Source organism: Tachypleus tridentatus, chromosome 10 (genome assembly GCF_004210375.1).
Source record: "Tachypleus tridentatus isolate NWPU-2018 chromosome 10, ASM421037v1, whole genome shotgun sequence".
NCBI classification, from domain to species: domain Eukaryota; kingdom Metazoa; phylum Arthropoda; class Merostomata; order Xiphosura; family Limulidae; genus Tachypleus; species Tachypleus tridentatus.
Window position 1 is genome coordinate 65,278,374 of NC_134834.1, and position 24,425 is coordinate 65,302,798.

General features: G+C 33.0%; 1 protein-coding gene across 2 annotated transcripts in view; it reads left to right on the forward strand.

The window, feature by feature from the left end:
* Positions 1 to 233: 233 nt before the first annotated feature.
* The window catches only part of LOC143229460 (proto-oncogene tyrosine-protein kinase receptor Ret-like), a 50,019-nt gene continuing 25,827 nt past the window's right edge, over positions 234 to 24,425 (forward strand). For both annotated transcript variants that reach the window (XM_076461805.1, XM_076461806.1), the window contains exons 1-7: positions 234 to 371; positions 2,967 to 3,212; positions 7,490 to 7,652; positions 12,074 to 12,171; positions 17,712 to 17,828; positions 18,128 to 18,353; positions 23,128 to 23,154. In XM_076461805.1, the coding sequence (XP_076317920.1) occupies positions 3,027 to 3,212; positions 7,490 to 7,652; positions 12,074 to 12,171; positions 17,712 to 17,828; positions 18,128 to 18,353; positions 23,128 to 23,154 (817 nt within the window). In that variant the 5' untranslated portion in view covers positions 234 to 371; positions 2,967 to 3,026. The remainder of the gene's footprint in view (positions 372 to 2,966; positions 3,213 to 7,489; positions 7,653 to 12,073; positions 12,172 to 17,711; positions 17,829 to 18,127; positions 18,354 to 23,127; positions 23,155 to 24,425) is intronic.

The following is a 24,425-nucleotide window of genomic DNA, read 5'->3' on the forward strand; positions in this document are numbered from 1 at the left end:
TTTACGGTGGTTCTTGTTGCTAATTTATTGTTTTTATAATAAAATGTCATCAGTTTATAGTTTGTTTATACCCTATTTAAATTACCAACATATTTTGTCATTTTGTATCCCAGGAACTATATTTAATCTACGAGTGAGAGCAAGCAGGAACGTAAAGTCCAATAGAACGCCCACTTTAACAACTATTAGGGTTCATGTAAATGACAGCGAAGTCCTCTGTCATCCAAGAACAGAACTATGTTATTTTTCTTCGAAAGCGAAATATTACTTACCAGAATCATTTCATCCTGGTGTGAGTTTTGGTCAACTACGCCCGCCTTCTACAAGTTTCTTGTGCCCTGAAATTCAAACAGAGTATGAAGTGGAAGATGGTAGGTTGAGAATGAAATTTCGCAGCATAAGAATTAAAACATAAATAACTAAAAATTAGAGTGATCCTAAAGTTGTTCAGAATAAAGCGATGAAAATTGACCACTCCCGATATTAAAACTCGATTTGTGGCGTTGTAAGTCTTCAGACCTTTCGCTGAGCCACAAGAGGGGGAGGGGCAAAGAAAAGGGAATATATCAACTACTAATTTGTTTTACAGACGTAACGTCCTAATAATATGCGAAATATTTCATATGTAAGAAGATTTAAAAACCTTCAAAACACAAAAATAAATTAATTTACACATTTACAATCCTACGAACAAAATCACGTATAAAATGTGGTAATTAATAAAAAATGAGTTTTTAAAATTTGTAAATTCTGGGATCTAATCAATAACGATTTGTAACTTTACAAAATACAGTGAAATCATCAACTAAGTGTTGTAACTTTATAAAATACAGTGAAGTCGTCAGCCAAATGTTGTAATTAATCTGTCCGTAGAATGGTGTTCTACAACGGCCATGATCAACGTTTGTGGCCTTGTACGTTATACTTCTTGTTATTATGGCAACTGTCGAACTACTAAAGGCTGATTTGCCCTCATAAAAGTTTAGGATGTGTAATTCAAAAGGTTCCATACATGCATCACTAACATTGATCAGAAGGGATAAAATATTTCTACTTATTTGCTTACTTCATTAGCGTCGTACGTCTAAGGGGCTCAGTTTGTAAGACACAACTACTATTAAGAAAAACAATACTTGTTGTCCTTAAAGATTCAATATTAACGGAGTTATTACCAAAGTAAAAGAAAAGAAAAACAGTATACGATTTTGTATATCGACACAAATTGCGAGTTTAAATTCATACGAAAATAAATCAATATACCCTTACTTTTTAGTCACTTTCGTATTACATGGTCAACCATTATGTGTTTCCAAATCGTTTCCTGAATACAACTTACAGATAAGATGACAAAATGACTTTTTGAAAAATATCCTATTAATTGCATTATATAAAATGAGCTAAGTAAGGCAATAGAGACATTTACAAGTGATTTTCATTTACATAGATTCAACTTATTTCAAGCTTAAAACTACAAACTAAATCATATTTCAGTTGTATGGCCAAGTTGTTAAGGCGCCCGACTCGTAATCTGAGGGTTGCGAGTTAGAATCCCCGTTACACCAAAGATGCTCGTCCTTTCAACCGTTAGGGCGTTAAGTTGATACGGTCAATCTCACTATTCGTTGGTAAAAGAGTAGCGCAAGAGTGGGAGGTGGGACGTGATGAGCAGCTGCCTTCCCTCTAGTCTTAGACTGCTAAATCAGGGACGGCTATTCCAGATAGCCCTCGAGTAGCTTTGCACGAAATTCAAAACAAACAAAACTACTATTTGTTCGTAGAAGGGTAGCCCAAGAGGTAGCGGTGAGTGGTGATGACTAGATGTCTCTCGCTGCTAAACTGGGGACGGCTATGGCAGATTGCCCTCGCGTAGCTTTGCGTGAAATTCAAAACAAACGAACCATATTTTACGTTCTAAATTTACTATGCTAGTTTAAGGTTGTTCATTGCGTTTCTAATCTTATTTTGGTATTTAATTTTTATATCTTGTACGTAAATAATTCCCTATGCGTTTGTTAGTGTCTCTTGTTTTTACTTTATAGTAAGTTAAATTAAATATTAAACTATCGATCCACTGACAGACAAGTAAAAGCAAGATTGTTTTATGTACAAAAATGTTTCATAGCTCTGCACAAAAATTGCGCTTTATATTCTGTGCAGCAATGTTTTGTGTTGTTTTAGAACAGTGGATTGTTTTGTTCTAATGAGAATATGCAGGAAGAGGGGTATCATAGTATGCGCACGTAAGTGCAGAATCCATTCCAAAAATTGTCGATGATGGTTAAAGACACATATAACGATTTTATGGTTTAAGCGAGAGACTCCTTGGTATATGTATTTATGAACGAATAGGTTAATTCATATTCATATTCGTGAGAGCAATGTATACAAGACAGCAGTTGGTCAGATATTAATTTGTTTGTTTCGAATTTTGCTCAAAGCTACACGAGGGCTATCTGCGTTGACCGTCCCTAATTTAACAGTGTAAGACTAGAGGAAATGCAGCTAGTCATCACCACCCACCGCCAACTCTTGAGCTACTTGAGTATATTTGTTGTGACGGGGATTCAAACCGCGACTCTCAGATTTCGAGCCGAGCGCCCTAGCCTCCACCTGACGATGAGTTTTAGACTGTAATGTAAACATGGTAGATCAATTAATGAACTGAATCATTTCATTCAAGCAGAAAATATTAATTAAAACATAACATTTGCTTTGAAAGGCTTTAGATAAATCAGATTAAAACCATAAAAATGTCACAGATTTTGATAATTTGCGAAAGTGATTTTTTATTGATTTATCAAAAAGTACAGAGGCCGTTTCAAAAGTAACTCTAATATATCTTCTTGAATTGTAATTAGATCCTATTTGTGATAGATATCATACATTTAATTAATGTTATTTACAACGTCAATTCCAGGTCACGTTAAAAGCTTTGAATCCAGTGCATATATTTTTTTTCTTTTCAGGAAAGGATTTAGTAGACATAAATTCAAAACAGGAGTTATATTTAACATCACCACTGGACTATGAAAGGACTACAAAAAACCCTTCGGGTGAAGTGCACTGTCAAAGATTCAAAAACTTCTCGTCTTTATTCCAATACCTTTTCTCTCTATGGAACCATTAGAATATTGGATGTCAACGACAACGCTCCATATCTTCCAGAAGATGTCACTACAAACGTTCATTTTTATGACACTGACTTACAGCAGGTTAGCCGTTCATTTCGATTATATCAAAGGTTTATAAAATATTTTAATTCAAACGTATACTATTTTACGGCAGTATCAAGCGAGATATCACAATGATATTTATATCCAAGTAAAATATTTTACGAATTAAATATATATACACTGCCGGCCAAAATCTTAAGGCCAATGAACATAAAGAAAAAATATGCATTTTGCGTTGTTAGACTCAACCATTTATTTCAGTGGAGCTTCGAAAGATGAAAACAAGTAAAAGGAAAAAAAAACCTTTTTAGCATTTAATAGGAAAAGTGTGAATACTATGAAATTAGCCTAAATAGTAGTTGGTCAAAAGTTTAAAACCATACTAAAAAGAAGTCCTAAACCAGGTAGGAAATGCCCAACAAGAAATTTCAGTAGTGAGTTGTACGGCCGTCATTGCGAATAACTTCAAACATTCGCTTTGGCATGGTCGATATAAGCATTTGCAGAAGGCTGGCTGGAATGTCATTCCAAGTGGTGGAGATGGCTTCACGAAGATCATGCACTGTTTGGAATTGACGTCCATTTCTAAAGACTTCCATTGTCATCCACCCCCAAACATTTTCAGCGGGATTCAGTTCGGGCGAATACGCTGGATGGTCCAAATGAATTACGTTATTCGTCATGAAAAAGTCCTTTGTCCTGTGGGCATTGTGTATTATAGCATTGTTCTGCTGAAATATCCAATCATTTCCACACAAGTGAGTGCCTTCAGTCAATAAAGATGCTCTCTCCAACATGCCAATGTGACCAGCTGCTGTTTGACGCTCCTGTATAACCTGAAGCTCCATTGTTCCATGGAAGGAGAAAGTACCCCAGATCATGATGGAACCTCCTTCACTGTGTCGTGTAGAAAATGTGGAATATCTTTATCGTGCCAGTAACGTTGGAAGCCATTTGGACCATCCAGGTTAAATTTTGTCTCATCAGAGGACAAAACCTGTCCCATGTTTGGTGCTTCTCAGCAAAGTTTAACCGAGCTGTTTCGTGGTGTGGAAGGAGGCGTGGCCTTTGAAGATGTTAACGGTTTTTACAGCCTTTCTCTCGTAGATGCTGTCTTATCGTTCTCGAGCTGCATTCTACGGCTGGTGTCTTGCCGGACAACACGTCGAATCCTCCTGTTTAACGCCGGCAAAATTTTCATGGGTCGATTACTTGATATTCTCGTTTCGTATCCCTCAGAGGCTTTTAAGAAATTTGCAACAGCAGTTTTACCACGCCCAATCTCATCAGCGATGGCACGTTGAAAGAGACCTTGCTTTTGCAGCTCGACAATTCTGCCACGTTCAAACTCTGTCAACGTTTTAGCCTTTGTCATGCTTTTTCCCAATGTAACTCAGGAGATATCAATGGGAAATGTTGACAACGCTGATGCTTGAACACAAATGACTAAATTTCGTTACGTGTTTACCGATTAATGCTTCGTTTCAGTATGGTCTTAAACTTTTGACCAGCTAGTATTTAAGCTAATTTCACAGTGTTTACATTTTCCCAATTAAATGCTAAATAAGTTTTTTATTTGGATTTTCCCTTTTCTTATATTCATCTTTCGAAGCTCTACTCAAATAAGTGGTTGAGTCTAACAATGCAAAATGCATATTTTTTCAAGTTCATTGGTCTTAAGATTTTGGCCAGCAGTGTATATATTATGAACCATTTACTGAAATCTAGTCTTCAAATTATAAACGATTTCGTATATAATACTAACGATCTTCAAATGTTATGCTAGAGGTCAACTGATGTTTTTGTTACTCACCAAATGGCATTACTTTCCCACATGGAGTTTAAGACCTGCCTTGAAGGGCATTTAAACATTTAGATGCATTGATTATAGACAAGTTTACAATATGTATTCTACTTGCTTATTTACAAATAATAAAATTGTATTATTAATGGTATTATGCATGACAAAAACCATTTAATTACTCTAAAAAAGTAATGATCTCTATTAAAAACAACTCTAATAATATTCTCCGGATTTTCCCATAAAAACAGACAAATTTCAAAGTTGTATGATTTATGTTTCAATTCATGTAGTGTGGCAATTTCATTGTAGAACACGATAAGTTTTTGCTTTTTTTATTCTGTAAAACTATAACAAAATGTAAAATCTACAATGAAAATAAAATTCCTACGCCAGCCAAACTAAATTAAGGACATTAGCATGAAAACATCAGCAGGTACTATTCTGATGTACCATTGGTTGTAGTAATTGTTTCCGAAAGAACAACGAAATTTTCTCCATCCACTGGTAGTGACAGACACATTTTGAATGTAGAATAATAATTATTTACTTATATTCCATTGGCCATTAGTTATCACGTGTTTTTTTGACAAAGTTTCAATGGTATTTACTTCTAATCATTAATGTAATCATGTCACTAAGTTAGTTACTTCAAGTACTCCAGGAAGTTATGAATTGCTTAATTTGACTTCATTCTCTCCCAGTGAAGGACTCTGCTCGTACGAACGAAGTACACATAGTTTTACACTGACCTACATTTAATTAAATCAAGTGTGAAGTTGTTTGGAAAACATATAAAGTACGAAGACTCTCTTTAAAAGATGATAACTTGTTTGTTGAAGTGGTGAAAGGTAACGTTTCGATGTATTTGTGTAAGTCAGACAAAATACTGATACAAATAAATCAAGATTTAGTTTCAACCAAATCAAAAGACAAATTGTTTATTTATTTTTTTTAGATGGAACCTCTCAGTAGCTTAAAGCTAAAGCAGTAGTACTTTGTATGTTGACCCTAACAAATCCCTATTATCATTTAAATATTATAACGATAATTTAGGGGGTTACATAGCGCTTTCTAAGTACGTCAGTATTTAATAACTACAGACATAAACAGAACGAAACGGAATGGTTTACATTTTAGTGTTTTCTTATAGTGAATACGTTTAATGAATTTTTTATCGGGAGTGAAACGGAGAGTAAGAAAACACTTCAAAGTGTTACAAATTTATAGCATATCGAACAAACACTAATAACTTTTACACGAAATTAACTTTCTTGAATGTAGACCTTTTGTTACAGAACGTATTAGTAGCAAACAATTAATAATAATTTATTGAATGTTAATAGTCTTGTAACCCAAACAGACAGTATGTGTGAAACTGTGAAGTATTATACCCATCTGTAAAACACGGCCATTCATTACACAGCAGTCTGTTGAACAGTACTTATCCGATAAAGTATCAATAAATTTTAGAAAACTAGAGAAAGAGAACGATATTTGACGTTGCTAGATAAAGTACAACAAATTATTCGGAAACTATAGTGTTGGAGGCCACTGGAATGATGATATGTCAAGGATGAAACGTGGCTCACACGACTTTCGTGTTCGGTCCACCTCGATAATAAATATGCATATTACTTTATAAAAGGTTTCAATGAAATGATGAAGTAGCATTCATGTTAAGACAATTAATGTTCCCCGCTAGTTCAGCGGTATGTCTACAGATTTACAACCTTAGAATCAGGAGTTTGATTCTTCTCGGTGGGTTCATCAGATAGCCCGATGTGGCTTTGCTATAAGAAAACACACGCACGATAATTAACATTTACAGTATCATATATATATCTTGCGCTTTAAACACATTATCCAAGCAAACAGTTAAATTCTATTTGTTTTATCATTAATGGCTTATGTTGATTTTTACCATATGGCAACTGAAGCATGGCTAGAACATTCTTGGACTTTTCAAGTGTTTTTTTTGTCCGTTCTTGCATTCTCTCTTAATGTGCAAAACGTCATTTACCTAGCAAATAATAACAATTTAAATTATTTATACCCCCATGATATCTGGCTTAATCTGTCTATAGTGGGTTACTTTTTATTCCAGTAAAACTTTAGAAAAATAACTTAATAATTCATTTGATCTTTAGCTTGTTTTATCTTCTGTTTGCTACCAGTTTCTCCTTAAGTGAGTGAAACATTATCTGATAATAATATAGAAATATTTAAAGAACTAATTCAAGTGTTAGACTCAAAATTTGATTCCCTTTAACCACAGTTTATATGGAATATAGTTTAGCAACATTCAGCTTTAGGCAAAAGGAAAATTAAGAAAAAATATGATAAGAGAAAGTGATTGTTTACCCCGTTAAGGGACGTTTTTATGCTTGTCACATTCCATTGTTCTGTCATCAAGTTTTCTAAAACGAAATATGTTTTATGACACGCTTAGAATAAGTTGGTTTTATCACATCTGTGCAACAAAATCCAACTGAAATAGTTGTTGGCGTTTCAGGGAAAAGATCTACCTAAACAGTTCAACGTTTTTGACAAAGATTCTGAAGCAGTGAACGACATTGTGGCGAGAGTTGAAAACGACCAGCTGGGCTTATTTAAAGTCAGAAATACGACCGTATACGACAATATCATGGTCGGCGGAGGCATGCTCTTAATATCTTGTATGTGAAACAACTTTTCTTCTTAATACCTTTGATGCATACATGTTGTTTATTACTGTTTTTGTTATAATCATCGCTCCTGGAATTTTGTAATATTAACTTACACATTCAGTAGTTGTTGTTTTTGTTGTTGTTTTTAATTAAGCACAAAACTACTCAATGGGCTATCTGTGCTCTTCCCACTACGGGTATCGAAACCCGGTTTTTAGCGTTGTAAGTCCGCAGACATACCGCTGAACCACTGGGGGGCCATTCAGTAGTTCTTGTCCTAATTAGTAATATGTTCGAAGATGAACTAGATACCTACAAAATATTTTTCTTTAAGCTAAACTTCTTTTAATTGCTTATGGTACTGTCTTTCAAAGTTACCACTGAATAAATTCCTATTAATTTTAGACTGAATTAATAGTATTCCTATTTATATATATACATATACATGCAAACATTAAATTACTTCCCAATGCTTCATTTAAAGAAAAAAATTGAATTTTATAAGCTGCCTGAAAAAAATAGTGGTTACAAAGTATTTTGTTAAACATTATTTTAAATCACAATTGAGTAGTCAATAATCGGTGTTCGATGAAATGAAATAAGGTCATAAAATGAGTGTAACTAAATTGGATATCACATCAAGCTCAGTCATTGCACATGCGCAGGTTTTCTAATTGAAAACTTCTTCCACAGACATAACACGAACCAACCTTCTCGTCAGTTATTATATTATGAGTACTTAATATTGAATAGGAATTGATTTGTAAGTTATCTGTTGTGGTGCTTTCTGTTCATTACTTTTTGTAGATGTAATAACGTAAACTCTTTAAGCAGAAAACAAAAATTCATAGTGAAACTAAATACTATGGCACAATTTACGAGTTGATGTTAAGTTAGGGTTAAGCTATAAACGTAATTTAAATGTCTCACATAATTATTAAAAAGTGTAATTCTCTACTGCACTTATAGTACTACGGCTGATTTGATACATTTGTACTATGAATTAGAGAAGTTTACGATTTTAAAGTATTTTCGTTGCTATATTTGTTTAGGAATGTTTCTATAATATAAAAAATTAAATATTATAATACTGTTATTCTATTTAGTTATGAAAATTATTGTGTATGATTTAGGATATTTTATTTTGTTCGTAAATCGAAACCTCTTTTATAACGTTCTACGATATTGTAATTACTAAATGTATAAAAATATGTCTGGAAATACCATTTCAGATTCTTGACTACTAACTTTTTACGTTAACTTGAATATTACTGTTTTCATTTCGTAATTCATTATTACATTTTATTCAAAGTTTTATTCGTTCGAAAAGTCTCTATCAGTAAATAAATAGCTTCACCAGCTCCAATTACTGTTACTATTTGCTGGACCTCAGTAGCACAGCGGCATTTCTGCAGATTTATACTGTGAGGAACCGGTTTAGATACCACTAGTAGACAGAGCACAGTTAGCCCTTTATGTAGCTTTACACTTATTAAAATAACTACTACTATTCACTCGTCAAGGCTATCCAAAAAAATCTGACCTTAGGAAGAAGAACTGTGATGTTGGCATGTCAACTAAACAGTACAACAACATGATTAGTATACCAACTAAACATTGAAACAACATGGTTGGTATACCAATTAAACAGTAAAACCACATGGTTAGTATACCAACTAAACATTGAAACAACATTGTTAGTATACCCACTGAACATTAAGATAACATGGTTGATATATTCATTGATCAGTGAAACAGCATGGTTTGTATACCCACCGAACAGTGAAATAACATGGTAGGTGTGCCCACTGAACATTAAAACAATATGGTTGGTATACTAACTAAACAGTGTAAAAACATGAACATTTTCTTTCAGTTTTTAAATTGTAAATGATTAAAAATCTTAACTTGAAATGTTTTCTAAATATACAGAACCAGAGACAAGGATGGACTCGAACCTGAGACACTACACAACAGTTAGGTGCCATAACTAATTCATCTTGTGCAACTTCAACAGCTAATTCATTATTTTATTGTCTATTGAAACAAAACTTGGCAGGATATTTTATTTTAAAAATTTGTTTATAAAGTTTATTTAGGATTTCTTGGTATCTCAGAAATGCTGGTATGGGTATTAATACTTTTACTAATAAAGCAGACGTAAATCGGAACATTTACCTAGTAAGGTCGAAACGTTGTTCTCTGCTTTGTTAGCAAACGTGTTAATACCCATACCAGCCGTTCTGAGATACATGTTTATTTCAAGTGGGTTTCTCATCATCAAAAATTACATCAGGATTTCTTTATTATCATTTTTTTACTTAAAAGTGTTTGTGTTTGTTTGTTTAGAATTAAGCATAAAGCTACACAATGGGATATCTGTGCTCTGCCCACCACGGGTATCGAAACACGGTTTTAGCGGTTTGAGTCCGCAGACATACCACTGTATCACAAGGTGGCTCTTAACAGTCACCACGTTAACATTTCTCTACTTAACATCACTAGCTTATTTAGTGCACAAATGCATTCAACGAATACATCAAGTTATTTTTTTCTGCTATTTTTTAACTGTGTAGACTTCGTTCTAAACATAGAAACTGTAAATAAGTTGCCTTTACCTGAATATTCTGTTTATTTTGAACCAGGTATTAGTCGTTGTCATTCCTTGATGAAAGAAACACAAAATCATTAGTGTGTAAAAAACGAGTTGACAAAATAGATTAATTTAACAATATTTTAAATAATTTGATGTAAACAAAATATTGTTTCATTAGAGACTTTGTTTCAAATTTGAAAAATTAGTCGTATTTGCTGAATATTTTGATTTCTGGGTAAAAATTAGTCACTGTTTTATCTCAACCTTAAAGTATATTTTAAAGTACAGCATGAGAAGAAATTTACTCAATGCTGTCTTTCAATAATACATTCTTATTTATTCCCACCAAATCGGGCTCGGCATGGCCAGGTAGTTAAGGCCCTCGACTCGTAATTTGACGGTCGCAGGCTCGAATCCCCGTCACACCAAACATGCTCGCCCTTTCAGCCGTGTGGGTGTTATAATGTGACGGTCAATCCACTATTCGTTGGTAAAAGAGTAGCCCAAGAGCTGGCGGTGGGTGGTAATGACTAGTTGCCTTCCCTCTACTCTTACACTGCTAAATTGTGGACGGCTAGCGCAGATAGCCCTCGAGTAACTTTGCGCGAAATTAAAAACAAACCAAACAAATCCGGCGAAATCGAAATGATGAACTTATATGTTTGAGTCTAGCCTTAATATTCATTAAACGTAAACCAATTCGCATCGCGTAGTAAATTAAATTGATGAGTAAGTGTGGAGAAGTAGTTAAATATGTGTATATGCATGCACAAACAAGTAAACCTATACGCCCATAATTAATTTTTTTCTGAGTTTTTTACACGCACGAACGACCATCGCATTTGTTTCAAGTCTTTTTTTTCTCTCTCAGTATTCATAGTATTGAAACTATAGCTGACATCACAACTATTTAACATATAGGATCTAACTACATATACACTATTCGTGCTCTATTTGCGTTATTTAAAGTTTTGTCTCGAGCGTCCTTTCTACAGTTTTAACGAAGCCATTTTATGTTGGCATGAGTTTTAATTAGTTTACCGCATTCATTCATCAGTGCAAGGTTACTTACCCATGATGTTGAATTTCAAATTTAGCAAATCCTTGAAGTAATATAAGAGACGGAGACTTCAAAACATAGGAAACTAAATCCATGTTAAATATTTAATGTTTTTAAAGGAGTCAGCGTGAAAGAAAATTGTTTAATGCGTACTATATTATAGTATTTAAAATAAACTATTCATAAAAGGTAAAGTAAGGATATGAATTTTAATAATTTTAAATAATTCATTGTTTCTGTTATTTAGTCGTTTAAATTATAATTTATTCGACAGTATCTGTGTAACCATTGATTAACACTAGAGAAAGTATTAGTATTAATGCTGTTGCCCAACAGCCTTCGAATACTGTGTTAGTAAAACGGCAATTGAACAATTCGTTATTTAACAGTCTCGTCTCGAATTTACATAAAACTTTGAAACTTTCTACTGTTAGTTACAGTTTGTGTTTTAGTGAAACGATCCTGTAGTAGCTGTAAGCGAAACGTTGAGTGTCCAATTAAAAAACACAACAATTTGGTGTTATAAGGTATTTTTACTTCTAGTATTAAAGTTGAACAATTCACCATTCGAAAGCTTGTGAAATCTATGATAAAACCAACGACAATAAAAAAATATAGAAAGTTCGTTGAACCATTTATTTAATAAAGTGTTTAAGTATTGCTTTTGTTTCTTGGTATTCACAAGTACGTTTATTTCACAATAAACTGTTAGATTATTTTTTAGAAAATGTTCTTCTAGGTTATTCCTAACATATAAATATTTAATTATCTTAGTTGTGACAGCTGTAAAACCGATACAGTTCATGGGCAGTGAATACAACTTCTCAGTGGTCTTAGAAGACAGAAGCCTTCAAACCAGTGAAGAAAATAAGGTGTGACTTCCTATCCTGTGTAATTTCGTATGGTTAAATTTCCCCAATTACAAAAGTAAAAAATAACTTCAGAATGCTTCATTCAATGTAAGCAAAAACAATTGATTTAGTTTCTAATATTATATTTAACTCCACTACATATACTATAAGGAAAATCATTTTGTACATTGTACTGACTGGTTAGCATGTAGGAATGTGAATCCAAGAGTACATGGTTTGCATTCTGTTACTTTGGGGTCATGAGGTGTATTATAAGAGCTGTGATTAAATTCTTCTTTTCGATTGGTTGCCCAAGAGTTGGCGGTGAGTGTTGTAGAATCTGTTTCTGTAATCTGTTAGTTGAAAATTATGGCCGGATATAGTTTTGCGCAAATATCAATCAAGCAAATAAGAAAATAAGCTTCTAACATTGCATATTTTTCGGTAATAATATGCAGTGTTAGGAGCTTATATGTCTTCAGAAACAATAGAGTAAAACTACTAAATGAATTCTGTTTAGTTTCAAGAGCAGACTCCAAAATTCTAAAAATGAATATTGCGTTAAGTGATGGATACTGTTTTTTATCTCTGCGTAACATTATCGCTTTTAGATACATATCATCTGGTTTTAATCAAAATAGGATAAAATAAAGGCATATTTCATATAACAATCGATTTTATGGATATTTTACACCTTAAAAGATAACAAAATGTTATATATTAGCTGGAGTATCCGTACTCTGGACGGAAGTCGCAAATTCGTAATAAATGAAAAGTTAGTTACCTTAGTACATGAAAGGTACTTCCCTTCTCTGCAGGCCCAGCATTGGTAGGTGGTTAAGGCGCTTGACTTGTAGTCCGAGAGTCGCAGGTTCGGATTCCCGTCATACCAAACACGCTCGTTATTTCAGCTTTGGGGGCATTATAATGTGACGATCATTCCCACTATTTTTAGTAAAAGGTAGGCCCAAGAGTCTTACACTATAAAATCAGGCACGGCTAGTGTAAATAGCCTTTGTGTAGCTTCGCGCGAAATTTCAAAAAACAAGCAAACCCTTATATGTAATTGTAGAAAAAAGCCCATAAAAACTGCAAAACACAAAGAATGAAATAGCAAATTTTCAAGTATCTCCACATAAATCAAATAAATCTCATATCAAATGTGATGTAGATCCATCTATAGGGGTTGAATTAGTGATAAAATATGCACAAATACCCATACAAATCGCAAAATTGAAAAGTTATATGTATATCTCCATAGACACAATAAATCTCCATATCATATTTGGTTAATATGTATCCACAAATGGTGAGGCAGTGGTAAAAAATGCCCATAAAAACCACAACATGTGATCAATTGATTTCCATACCAAATCTTTTGAAGATCCATTTATATAGGGTGAATAACTATAAAAAAGTTAAAAATTCCCATAAAAATACAAAATTAAAAATTTGTATGTACCCCCACATGGACCCAATGAAACTTCATACCAATTTTAGTAAAGTTCCATCCACATCCTGTGAAGTAGTTAGATGGACATACAATACATAACAGATAGTACTATTATATTTATATAGATTTGTTATGTATTATTATGAGCAAGAGCATAATTTCGATTTTTTTCTAAGTGATATTAATATCATATCTGTAATTTTTCTGTAAATTATGAAAAATTCATGCATATCTCTGGACCTTGACTCTTTGAAGTTGCCCATTATTGAGTTTTTAAACGAGTGTTTTAGGAATGTCACATTTTCTAGATAATTTTGTGTAATTTTAATTATCTTATTTTTATGTTGGACCGTCTTAACCTTGACGTTGTTCTTTTCGGGTTATTTATGTTACATATTATAATTTATCTCGGACGATCTTTCAGTTTATTAAGATACATATTACGATTTCAAATAGCCTGAAAATGAGTTAAATTTTAATTTAAATTCAAAGTTCATTAAACATCGATACGTATGATATTTATGATATTTGCCAACAAGATTGATACACACAGCATTCTTTCTTAGCACAAATATTTTATAATCTACAAAAAAAAATACAATTTATGATAATAGTTATTACAAATAATGGTTTATATACGTAAGTTTTTACAAGCTTACAAATAATATTAAGTCTTCTGTCTGGTCTGGAACTGAATATTTTATCGATGAGCGGATTAATAGAAGTGCATTTCCTTTAACGGAGAGGCTAGCTAGTTCTTCGCTGATGAAAAACACGTGAGTTTTTAACAGATGAAATTATAAAATATATTCGTAGAAATATTAACGTCGAAAGCTAATGCGCTGAAGTTAAACGGTTTGTAATGTTCGAAATATATAAATGTTCTTGGTCAAATATCTGTACTTTGACGATTAATAAGTGAATGTTACAGTTATAGATTCCGAAGTTTATAATGTACCAACTATAGCAAACCAACAATATATACTCTTTCATGGCGCGTTGCATTGGTTACTTTTATAAGCTTGAGAGAAGAGTTTCTAGAAATTTCAGCTGGTCCACGAATACTGGCGATAACTAGTATTTTGTATAGACACATAGAACATTGTTGATTCTTACACTCGAAAATTACCTACAGCGTTAGTTAATAGGCGGAAATTTTGCGATACACATTTAACAGTATGCCATTCTAAATATATATGTAACTGAAACAAACATCGTTATTAAAATAAAAATTTTATTATGTGTTAATAAAATGCCTGCTTCCTGGCAATATATTAACAAAACATATGTATTATATAGCTATACTAACATAGATATGTCGCTATGTGAGTACAAGTACACAATGTGTGCATCCGGACATCATTTCAGTAATGTACATATGCCTATATTCAAGGCACCATGATGCATTGGTGTATCAAGCTTTGTATTACGAAGAATTTCGTATTGACTAAAAAATAAAGCTATTATTGAGATACATATGTATATGTATATAAAATAAAGTCAATATAATCTCTTTAACTCTCAAACAGTGTAAAGTTAAACAGGATTAATAAACTCGTAAAAAACGCACTTCAAGGTCTGTTACTTTAAGAAGAAACAATCAGAATATTTCATACTTTGTATAATTCTCATTTATTCATACAATATATTTTGTTTGTTATTATTGCAATTTTTTATCAGAAGTTAAAAAGCTTATTTTGGATATTTATTGATAATGTTGAACACTATTCTCGGGGTAATTAACCATTCGGCCTTAAAGCAGGTTTTAAGTTGTTTAATGTAGAAAGAAATGTGCGACTTCTGAAAAAAAATCTAAACAAGTTGAAAACCTTATCAAATCTGTATAAAATTCTGTATAGTAGTACCGTATATTGGAAGAGTTTGGGTTGATCTTCACCATAATTGGCATGGAAATTAATTAGGTCAATAAAGGTTAAGAACAAATTTCATGTTTTTCTTTCTTTATTTTACAGTTTTTATGAACATTTTTTTACTACTACTTCGTCTCTTCTCGATGGAGCTTCACGAAACTTTGTATGAAAGTTCAATGGGTCTATTGGTTTGTTTATTTGTAACTTCAAGACATGCTAATATACTGAAAACATCTTAACTTATAAGATACTGGATTAGCTGTCCTACAAATTTTCTGAATAATATTCATATCAATATTTCAGCTATAGTCTATAGTTTTCAGCTCTGTAACATTATGTAAAGACTAAGACTAAATTTAGCTTGTTTTGAATTTTGCGCAAAACTCCTCGAGGGCTATCTGCGCTAGCCGTCCTAATTTAGCAGTTTAAGACTAGAGAGAAGTTTAAGAGGGAAGGCAGCTAGTCATCACCACCCACCGCCAGCTCTTGGGATACTCTTTTACCAATGAATAGTGGGATTGACCCCGTCACATTATAACGTCCTCACGACTGAAAGGACGAGCATGTTTTGTGCGACCGGGATTCGAACCTCCAACCCTCACATTACGAGTCGAAAGCCTTAATCCATCTGGCCATACCGGGCCTGGGTCTGTTGGAAGATAATACAAATTTTGTGTTTTCTATTTTGCGCCTTACGATTTTTATGGACCGTTTTGCGTTTTTTCAACACTACTTCGTTCCTTGTTGATAGTTTTTCATCAAATTTGGTATGAAGATTTGTTGGATCCATGTGAAGAAATATGCAAACTTGCGTTTTCACATTTTATGTTTTGCAATCTTTTTACAATTACGTATAAGGGAAGCAATTTTTTTATGTCTTAAGACAACCTTTCATTAATCGTGAATTTATATAACCTCCGTCCAGTAATTAATAGATTTGTAATTTCAGTGCAATAATACTGTAAATATTTTTATAACTTGATTCTTTACTATATTATTTTTATGGTTTCAATAAGAAGCATGTATGAATAACATTTCAACCAGACATTTTCAGTTGTAATGTACTGCAGTTGAAACTCTCACTTCAATATTTATCATTCCAGCTCCTTTAACACATATAAAGTATTAACTGAAATACTATTTAATTCGTTCACTAGACTCTAAGAAAGGTCGAGTAGAGTCAATAAAGAAATGTGTAAATATTGTTATCGACGTTACTGTAACGTGTTATCATGTCCGGTAAGGTATCATACTTTGCAGTCTAGGTACTTGACGTTTTTACACTACAAGCAAAACGTTGTTTACTTTTGTAGAATATAGCTTCATGCATTTGCCAGTGTGCGCGCTCGTGTCACTCTTTTCCAATGTTTACAAAACAATAATTTGGTTCTTTAATTTCGTTTTAACTCAACTCGCATACGTTGTCCATTTTCTTCTTACTTATAGTTAATTTAACTGGAACCTCAAGTTTTATATCTGTATTTTATATTTATGGTCTAGCTAATAAAGCTAATCTGTAGTCGTCCCTAATTTTGAACTACAGCCAAGACGGAAGACCAACCAGTCAGTAACACCCTCCATGCTGACTGGATTGACTGTAACAGTTTCCCCACAGTGTGGGAAATATTTTGTAGTATCGCCCGAATTCGGCATCTGCTCGCCGGCTTTGAAATCTGGAGATGTGTTACAGGATTAGCTCGCGCTCTTTTATTCATTACATTTTTTGGAAGCTTATTATTCAAGAGAATATTGTTACTAATCTCGAATGGGGTATCTTTGATACACGTTCCAAATAACAACGTTCTTGGTGTATTGCTGTAGAAACTGCCGTCTACCCTGTTATCATATCATATCATTTTCCTTCCAATGTTAACACTGTATAAAGATATTTGCCTCCTAGGCAGTTTAAAGTCAAATAATATCGAGGATTAATCATAAAAACTTCTGAAACAAACCTTTAATATCATTAAAATTAACAGTGTAACTTGTTGTAAGAAAGTACTTAATGCATTATTCTCACAATCTATATAAGCATTAACAGTTTCTGTTTTTCTTTTTGCCTTTTTCGAAATAGAGTATTGTCTAGTCTAGCGTTCTTGTAAATTTCGCTGTTCTTAAATATACTTGAGATTAACTAAATATTACAATTTTCATAGAAGTGTTGTAATATTTAGAGAAATTCATTAAGAAATGCTTTATGAAGAATATTTATTAATTTTTGTTTTTCATTACGTCAGGTAATATATCACGTTATTATACACAAAAATCGTCGCAACCAGTTACAACAGCCCATGTTACCGCTGAATGGTGAATGCAAAACAGAACTCTCTCGACAAGCAACTCGCCACGCTCGTGTAAGAACTCATATCTTTATTTTCGTCAGTGGTATAATTAACAATTATTTCTGTTTTCCATTATTATTAATAATAAATACGAAACAATATATATATTTACAAACATTGATTAAAAGTTATTTGAATATAACTTAAATACTAAAATCATACGTTAGCTCACAATGCTCATACGTACTAACTTAACTTACAGTATCATATTAAGGCGTTTCATCAGTTTGTGAGTAAGCTCTAACTCTTTCATTCTTTTCCAATCTTGAAATGAGTTAATTTGTTTCAATCTATGATAACCATTTTGACAGGTTATCCAGCCTGTTAATGTACCACTTCTTAGTCGATGGTTTTTCTCCCTCTCTCCTGGAAATCACAGTATTTTCAGCGTCACACCACGAACTGGAATAATCTACGTTGAAGATCACATAAAGCTTAAGCACATTCCAGAACAACACGTTGAAATAAAGCTGTCGTGGGTAAACGATGCTAATAAGACTGGTTATGTGACTGTTGTGGTCAACTTAACTAGAGAAGGTAAACAAGCTGGTAGTTTACAAATTTTATTATTAATTATAATTTATATTTGAGCTGTAGAGGCACATCTTGGTAAGAATATTATTAGAAATATTGTTTCAAGTTATTGTTGATATATATCTTTCATATAAATATAGTATAGTTGTCTGTTGTTTATTACTTTGCAGGATGTAAATGAATCTTCGTTAAAACTGGTATGGATGTTCAATGGATTCATAGGGATATACACAAAAATTTTCACTTTTACATTTTGTGTTTTTAACAACATCCTCACCTCCTATGAAAGAATTTTACCACATTTGGCATGAAGATTTCTTGGGTACATGGGGAAACTCAAATAGTCTTACATTTGCGTGTTCCTGTTTTTATGGGAGTTTTTACGTTTTGTACCAATACACCTGCTGTGAATGGACCTTCACCACATTTTTGATAAAGGATTTTAGAGCCCATACAAAGTATCATGAGAAATTGCGTTTTCATATTTTGTGTTTTGTAGTTTTCATTGGCGTTTTTGCGTTGCGTACAATTACATATAAGAGAAACAACTTTTCATGTTTAGAGATAATCTTTCATTAATCATGAATTTAAATAACTTCCATCCAGGGGAAGAGTACTCCAGTTTAGTATGAAATAACCTTTTAAGTATATCGCTTAAGTCGTACCATTAGGGTAAAACATTCTATTTTACCATTTTTAATTATGTTCTTTGTCAGAGCTTTTTATTTGTGTTGTCGTTTTCACATCACGAGATGTGTTTTCTTTCCATGGAATGTCGTGAACATATTTCCTCTGTTTCACACCACAGTGTGCGTATTCTTTATGTTCATGTTACATTGCTGGTGTTTCTCATTACAAACTGTGGCTGGTTTGTTTTACTTCTTTTGGATTACACTTTGTTACTTTTTTAGCCCTTTTTTTTCTTTGCCATCTGTTTGGCTGTTGCTCACGTATTGTTTTTGCTGTCGTTAAGTTGGCTTACATTCTATTCTTATGGCCTGGCATGGCCAGGTGGTTAAGGCTCTCGACCTGTAATTCGAGGGTCGCGCCACTTTTGATGCTATTCCGTTTGTTCATGGCTTTTTGGTATTACACTTTTAGTTTCGTTTTATTGTTTCAGTTTCCTTATTCTTCAGGCCCCGTTGTTGATGTTATTTTACATGTCCCTATCCCGTTGATGATATGGTTTGTTTTGTTTGTAGTTTGTTTTCGGAGTTGATTTCCTCTCTCATACTATATTTGTATATTTGTTATTCTTATATCAAGCTTCCACAAAACTATTCACCTATACAACTGAAAATTGGCATACTTAACAGTTATAAAATATAAAAGTAATGTACGTTTATCGAACAAGCATTGAAATTGGCTTGCTGCTAACCAATTAAGTAAGTAAAATTAAACTAAAACAATATACCTTGAAATATCCTAGTACACAGACTGAAACTTATATAGAACATCAGTGCTATATTACATTAGTTTAGTTGAGAATACCTGTCACTCAAGTCATGCAGAATTTAGTTTGAGACTCTATCGGAGCTTATTATTTCGTAACAGGCAAACACACATTCCTTGTTTGAGGTTAACAGCACTGATTTATACATCTAGATCTCTCAACGTACAAGCTCGTGCAGATTGAGTTAGAAACTGTACTATTGTAGACATGTTGTATTGTTAAGATTTAATATATTTTGAGTCAAATGGTGTATTATCTATGATGTGGTGCATAGATTTAACCCTAATCTACGTCGCTGGATTTTGAGTTAATTTTGTTGTTGAAGTAAAACTAAGTAAGCATGAGAGTTCAAAAAAATCACCAAACGTCATTTTAAGTATTGATTTAAGAAATATTATTGTAATGTTACTCATCTATCTCTCTGTTATAACTGACCTTCTCAAAGACATAACGATAGAATAAAAACCTTATAGGCGGACAGCACTTACTGCATCTGTGTTAAAAATAATGCAGCTTTTTCTCGAATATTATCCTCAACGACGTTGTGCTACTTAGTAATATTCTGTTCCGTTTGAGGAAGTGATAGCATTATTTGTATATGTTCTATTTGTGTCACCTTTACGTTCAATTTGAGAAAAACAATTTTAGATGTTATTACACAGAAACATGATTGAAAAGACTCCCCTGTCTTTGCTAGGGTTGCTGGTGGCTAGAATATCAGGCTATGGAACCGAAGGTCCGTGGTTCAACTACCGTTACTTAAAAAATGCACTTAATACTTTTATGTTGCGAATGCGTTGTAGGAATGCTGTTGAAATCGCGCTATTTCTTTGGAATATTACTACTATCAGTGGCACGTATACGTCACCTTGTCACCTATAGTAAAATGTAAGCTATTAAAGTGGCCCACAAGTTGACAGTGAGCACTGTTGACTAGCTGTCTTCCCAATAGTCTAGCAATTCAAAATTAAGGACGTCTAGTACAGATAGCCCTTTGTACAGCTTTACTCGAATATCCCAAACAAACAAGTATTTACTGGTACCGAACATGTGTTCGGACTCTGCCAACAGTTGAATTCAGGTGGAAGCCCCGCAGCTCTTGTATGTAGGTATACACCAGCTGGTCGGCGAGTCGTTATCTTCATGTCACGGGAAGCATTTAGAGCTCAAAACAGCAGTATGTAAAACTAACTATTTATAGATATATATATTACAGCTTTCCGTTATGCTTGATTTATTTTCTATAGTTATGTCAGTATTTTAATTTGCTTCTTTTCGTTTCAAGGTTTTTCTTTATTAATGTTATTTTTATTTTTTTTAACATGGTATTTTTGTTTTAAGGATTGAAAATGAAAACTATGTATTTAAATAATCTTGCAGGTTTACATTTCCAGGACATACATACACATCCAAAAGCGATTTGACTTCTTTAAAAAAAATCTAGTCCCGCACTTTGGGGTCGTGAACTTAAATCGCACTATTTGATTAGAGTCGCATAATCATCGGCAGTGGATGATGTTGACTAGCTTCCTTCTAATCCACCCGTTCCACATTAAGGATAGCTACCGCATATGGCACTTATGAAATTTAGATAAGTATTCAAAACGAACCAGAATGTTACATGTAATATATTTCAAGGCATATAAAACCTGGAAAAAGTTTTAAAGTGATTCTACAGAACTCTTATCATACACAATAATCTCGGTGTATTTTCTTATATTGTTACCCTTAAGTTTATTAATATTTCAAAATGTTAAGCGCTTGTCCAACCTGACAACGTTTCGCTACGTTTAAGTACTTTGATATTCAAAATGATTGCTGATAAATTATGTATTTAAGTACTATGATATGGAAAAGTTGTTACTATATGTTACCAGAAAAATTAAGTTTGTTTCAACGTTTCCATAGCTGAACTATCTACAATCTTTAAAAATAGTCTCGTGATAAAATGTCTAAGCTTTTAGAAATGCTGTGTAAATAAATAGTGAACGTACATCATATTTACTAAGGGTGTCTTAATATTCCTTATTAAAATCTACGAAAATTTACAAGAAATTTATATCTCAGTATAAAATATGTTTTTATAGATAAACGCATTCTTAGGAGTGCATGGAAATTATTTGTTATTGATATTTATAATAGATATGACAATAAAAACTTTATGTTTATTTGGCAAGTAATTTGATCTCACTGCAACTTTTAATTTAATTTTTGCAACTTTGAACACTATTGTGTTATTTTATAGTACAAACAAACACCGCTCATGATAAGTTATTATTCTTATCATGTTTGCTCAGTTGTTGTCCAAATTCATAACAAACTCGTGCTCAATAATCAAGTTTGGTTGTTTGTTTTGAATTTCGAGCAAAGCTACACGAGAGCTATCTACGCTAACCGTCCCTACTTTAGCAGAAGGAAGACAGTTAGTCATCGCCACCCACCGCTAACTGATGGGATTTACTCTAACATTATAATGCATCCACTGGTGAAAGGGCGAGCATATTTGGTGTGACAGGGATTCAAATACGCAATCTGTGGGTTGCGTATGTCCTAGCCACTTGGCCATACAGAGCCCTCGATAATCAATATTCCGAAAAACGTAAGATCGTTTCTCGTACATTGTTTTACGTTTTTATAGCTGGATAGTTCGCGCAAAGCTACACAAGGGCTATCTGAGTTAACTGTCCCTAATATAGCAGTGAAAGACTAGAGAGAAGACAGTTAGTCATCATCACCTTCCGCCAACTCTTAGTTTACTCGCTTACCAAAGAATAGTGAGATTGACCATCATATTATAACGTTCTTACGACCTAAAGGGCTAGTGTGTTTGATGTGAAGGAGATTCGAACCCTCGACTCGCAGTTTGCGAGTCGTGCGCCTTAACAGCCTCGCCGGGCCACGTTTTTATAGCGCATCATTTTACTTTTTTTTTAGAGTTCATTGTTTTATGCTTCTTATTTCATTGTTTTACACTTTTTGTAACTGATCATATACGTGAATGTCTACAAATGGATATCTTACAAAGCTTTCAGGCCTACAAATCAACAGAAAAATGAAAAACATTTTTAAAAGACGTTAGGCACATTCATTATGATACTTTATTTCTCGGTCAGTGATATAAGAGAAGTGCGTTTGTGATGAAAATCTATGTGCTTCATTATCTATGTAAAACAGAAGTTAATTTAAAGTCGTATAGACTTTCACGTTTACAGTTTAAATAACAACTGTCTTTTTCTTACGAGTAACTTGTATTTAATTGCATCAAACTGTGTTTCAATAAATTTTTGTTTTGTGACAATTGTTATTTTTTCTTGTTTCTTTTAGATAATCCGCCTATTAATAAAGATTGTGGTAAGTTCACGTAGGAATTTTTTCAAACTAATTAATTAGTATAGCTTCTGTAATAATGAACAATATGAACAAATACACGCCATAGTAAGAAAGATAAATGAATTAGAAAATTAACACATAAGAGATGCAATACTTTTTTTAAACTTATTAAGTGTAATATTTACGGGTGAAAGAGTATCTCTTTAGTTACAAATTTTCAGTTAAAATTGCCTCTTTGATCGTTATAGTCCACGCGTCTTAAACTTAGGTTATAATATTAAAATGGTCTCTTTTGCAGGCATATAACGATCTGAAAATATCTATAACACCTTTTAGAATTCACTTTTGTGGTTAGTCGTTGTGGTATTCTCAGATTGCTGTTGCGTTTCTCATATTAGTCTACATGAACTATTAAAACAAGAGAATTCGTCAGACGCTATTGTACACAGTAGAATTTAGATTACCTCTACATTTTCTCTCTCTTTACACATTACAAACATTACAATCTTTATTATCCACAAAAAAGTCAAGTGTTAATGGTACTTAAATAAGTGCTTTGTTACGTATGTATCAACTTCAAAGAGAGCTTTATTTGTGTTAAAATCAAAACTTTAATGAAACACAATCTATAAATACAAATCTTACTGAATTCTTGATTTAATCTCTAAGAATACTTAATCTCTCTAAAACTGAATATAAGCAGGATTTTTACCTGTATCTTAAGTCTAGGTAAATATGACAAACAAAAGAAAATCTAATATTGCATTGAAAGTTGTTTTTCATCGATGGGCACATGCACGTTCATGTTAACAAGATGTGAATTACACCCAAAGAAAATCTCATGTTTTGCTACTAGAAATGATCATTTGGTTTTAATCAAAGTACAATGACGTTTTGTGAAAAAAAAAGAAACATATGATACGACCTTGGAGACTCAGACAGTCCCATATACGACCTTCGTGACTCAGACAGTCCCACAAATATCAAGACAAGAGTATTTCCTTTGAATGATGTCCTATATAAAACATAAATCGTGCAACACTCAAAACTGGAAAAAACAAACTATCAGTAACTAATGGGGTAGAAGAACATGATATGCCCTCATATCACAGCGTCCTATTTCTAAGTGTGGAGAATCTGTGAAATGTATATACAACAAATTTATTAGATTTACTATTACACAGAGTTCTTTACAGAGTAAACATTAAAATCAATTCGGCATTAATCCGAGCATGGTATTACAAAAGTAAGCCAATTATTTTCTTCTATTCTATTTAAGCAAATAGTGCTAC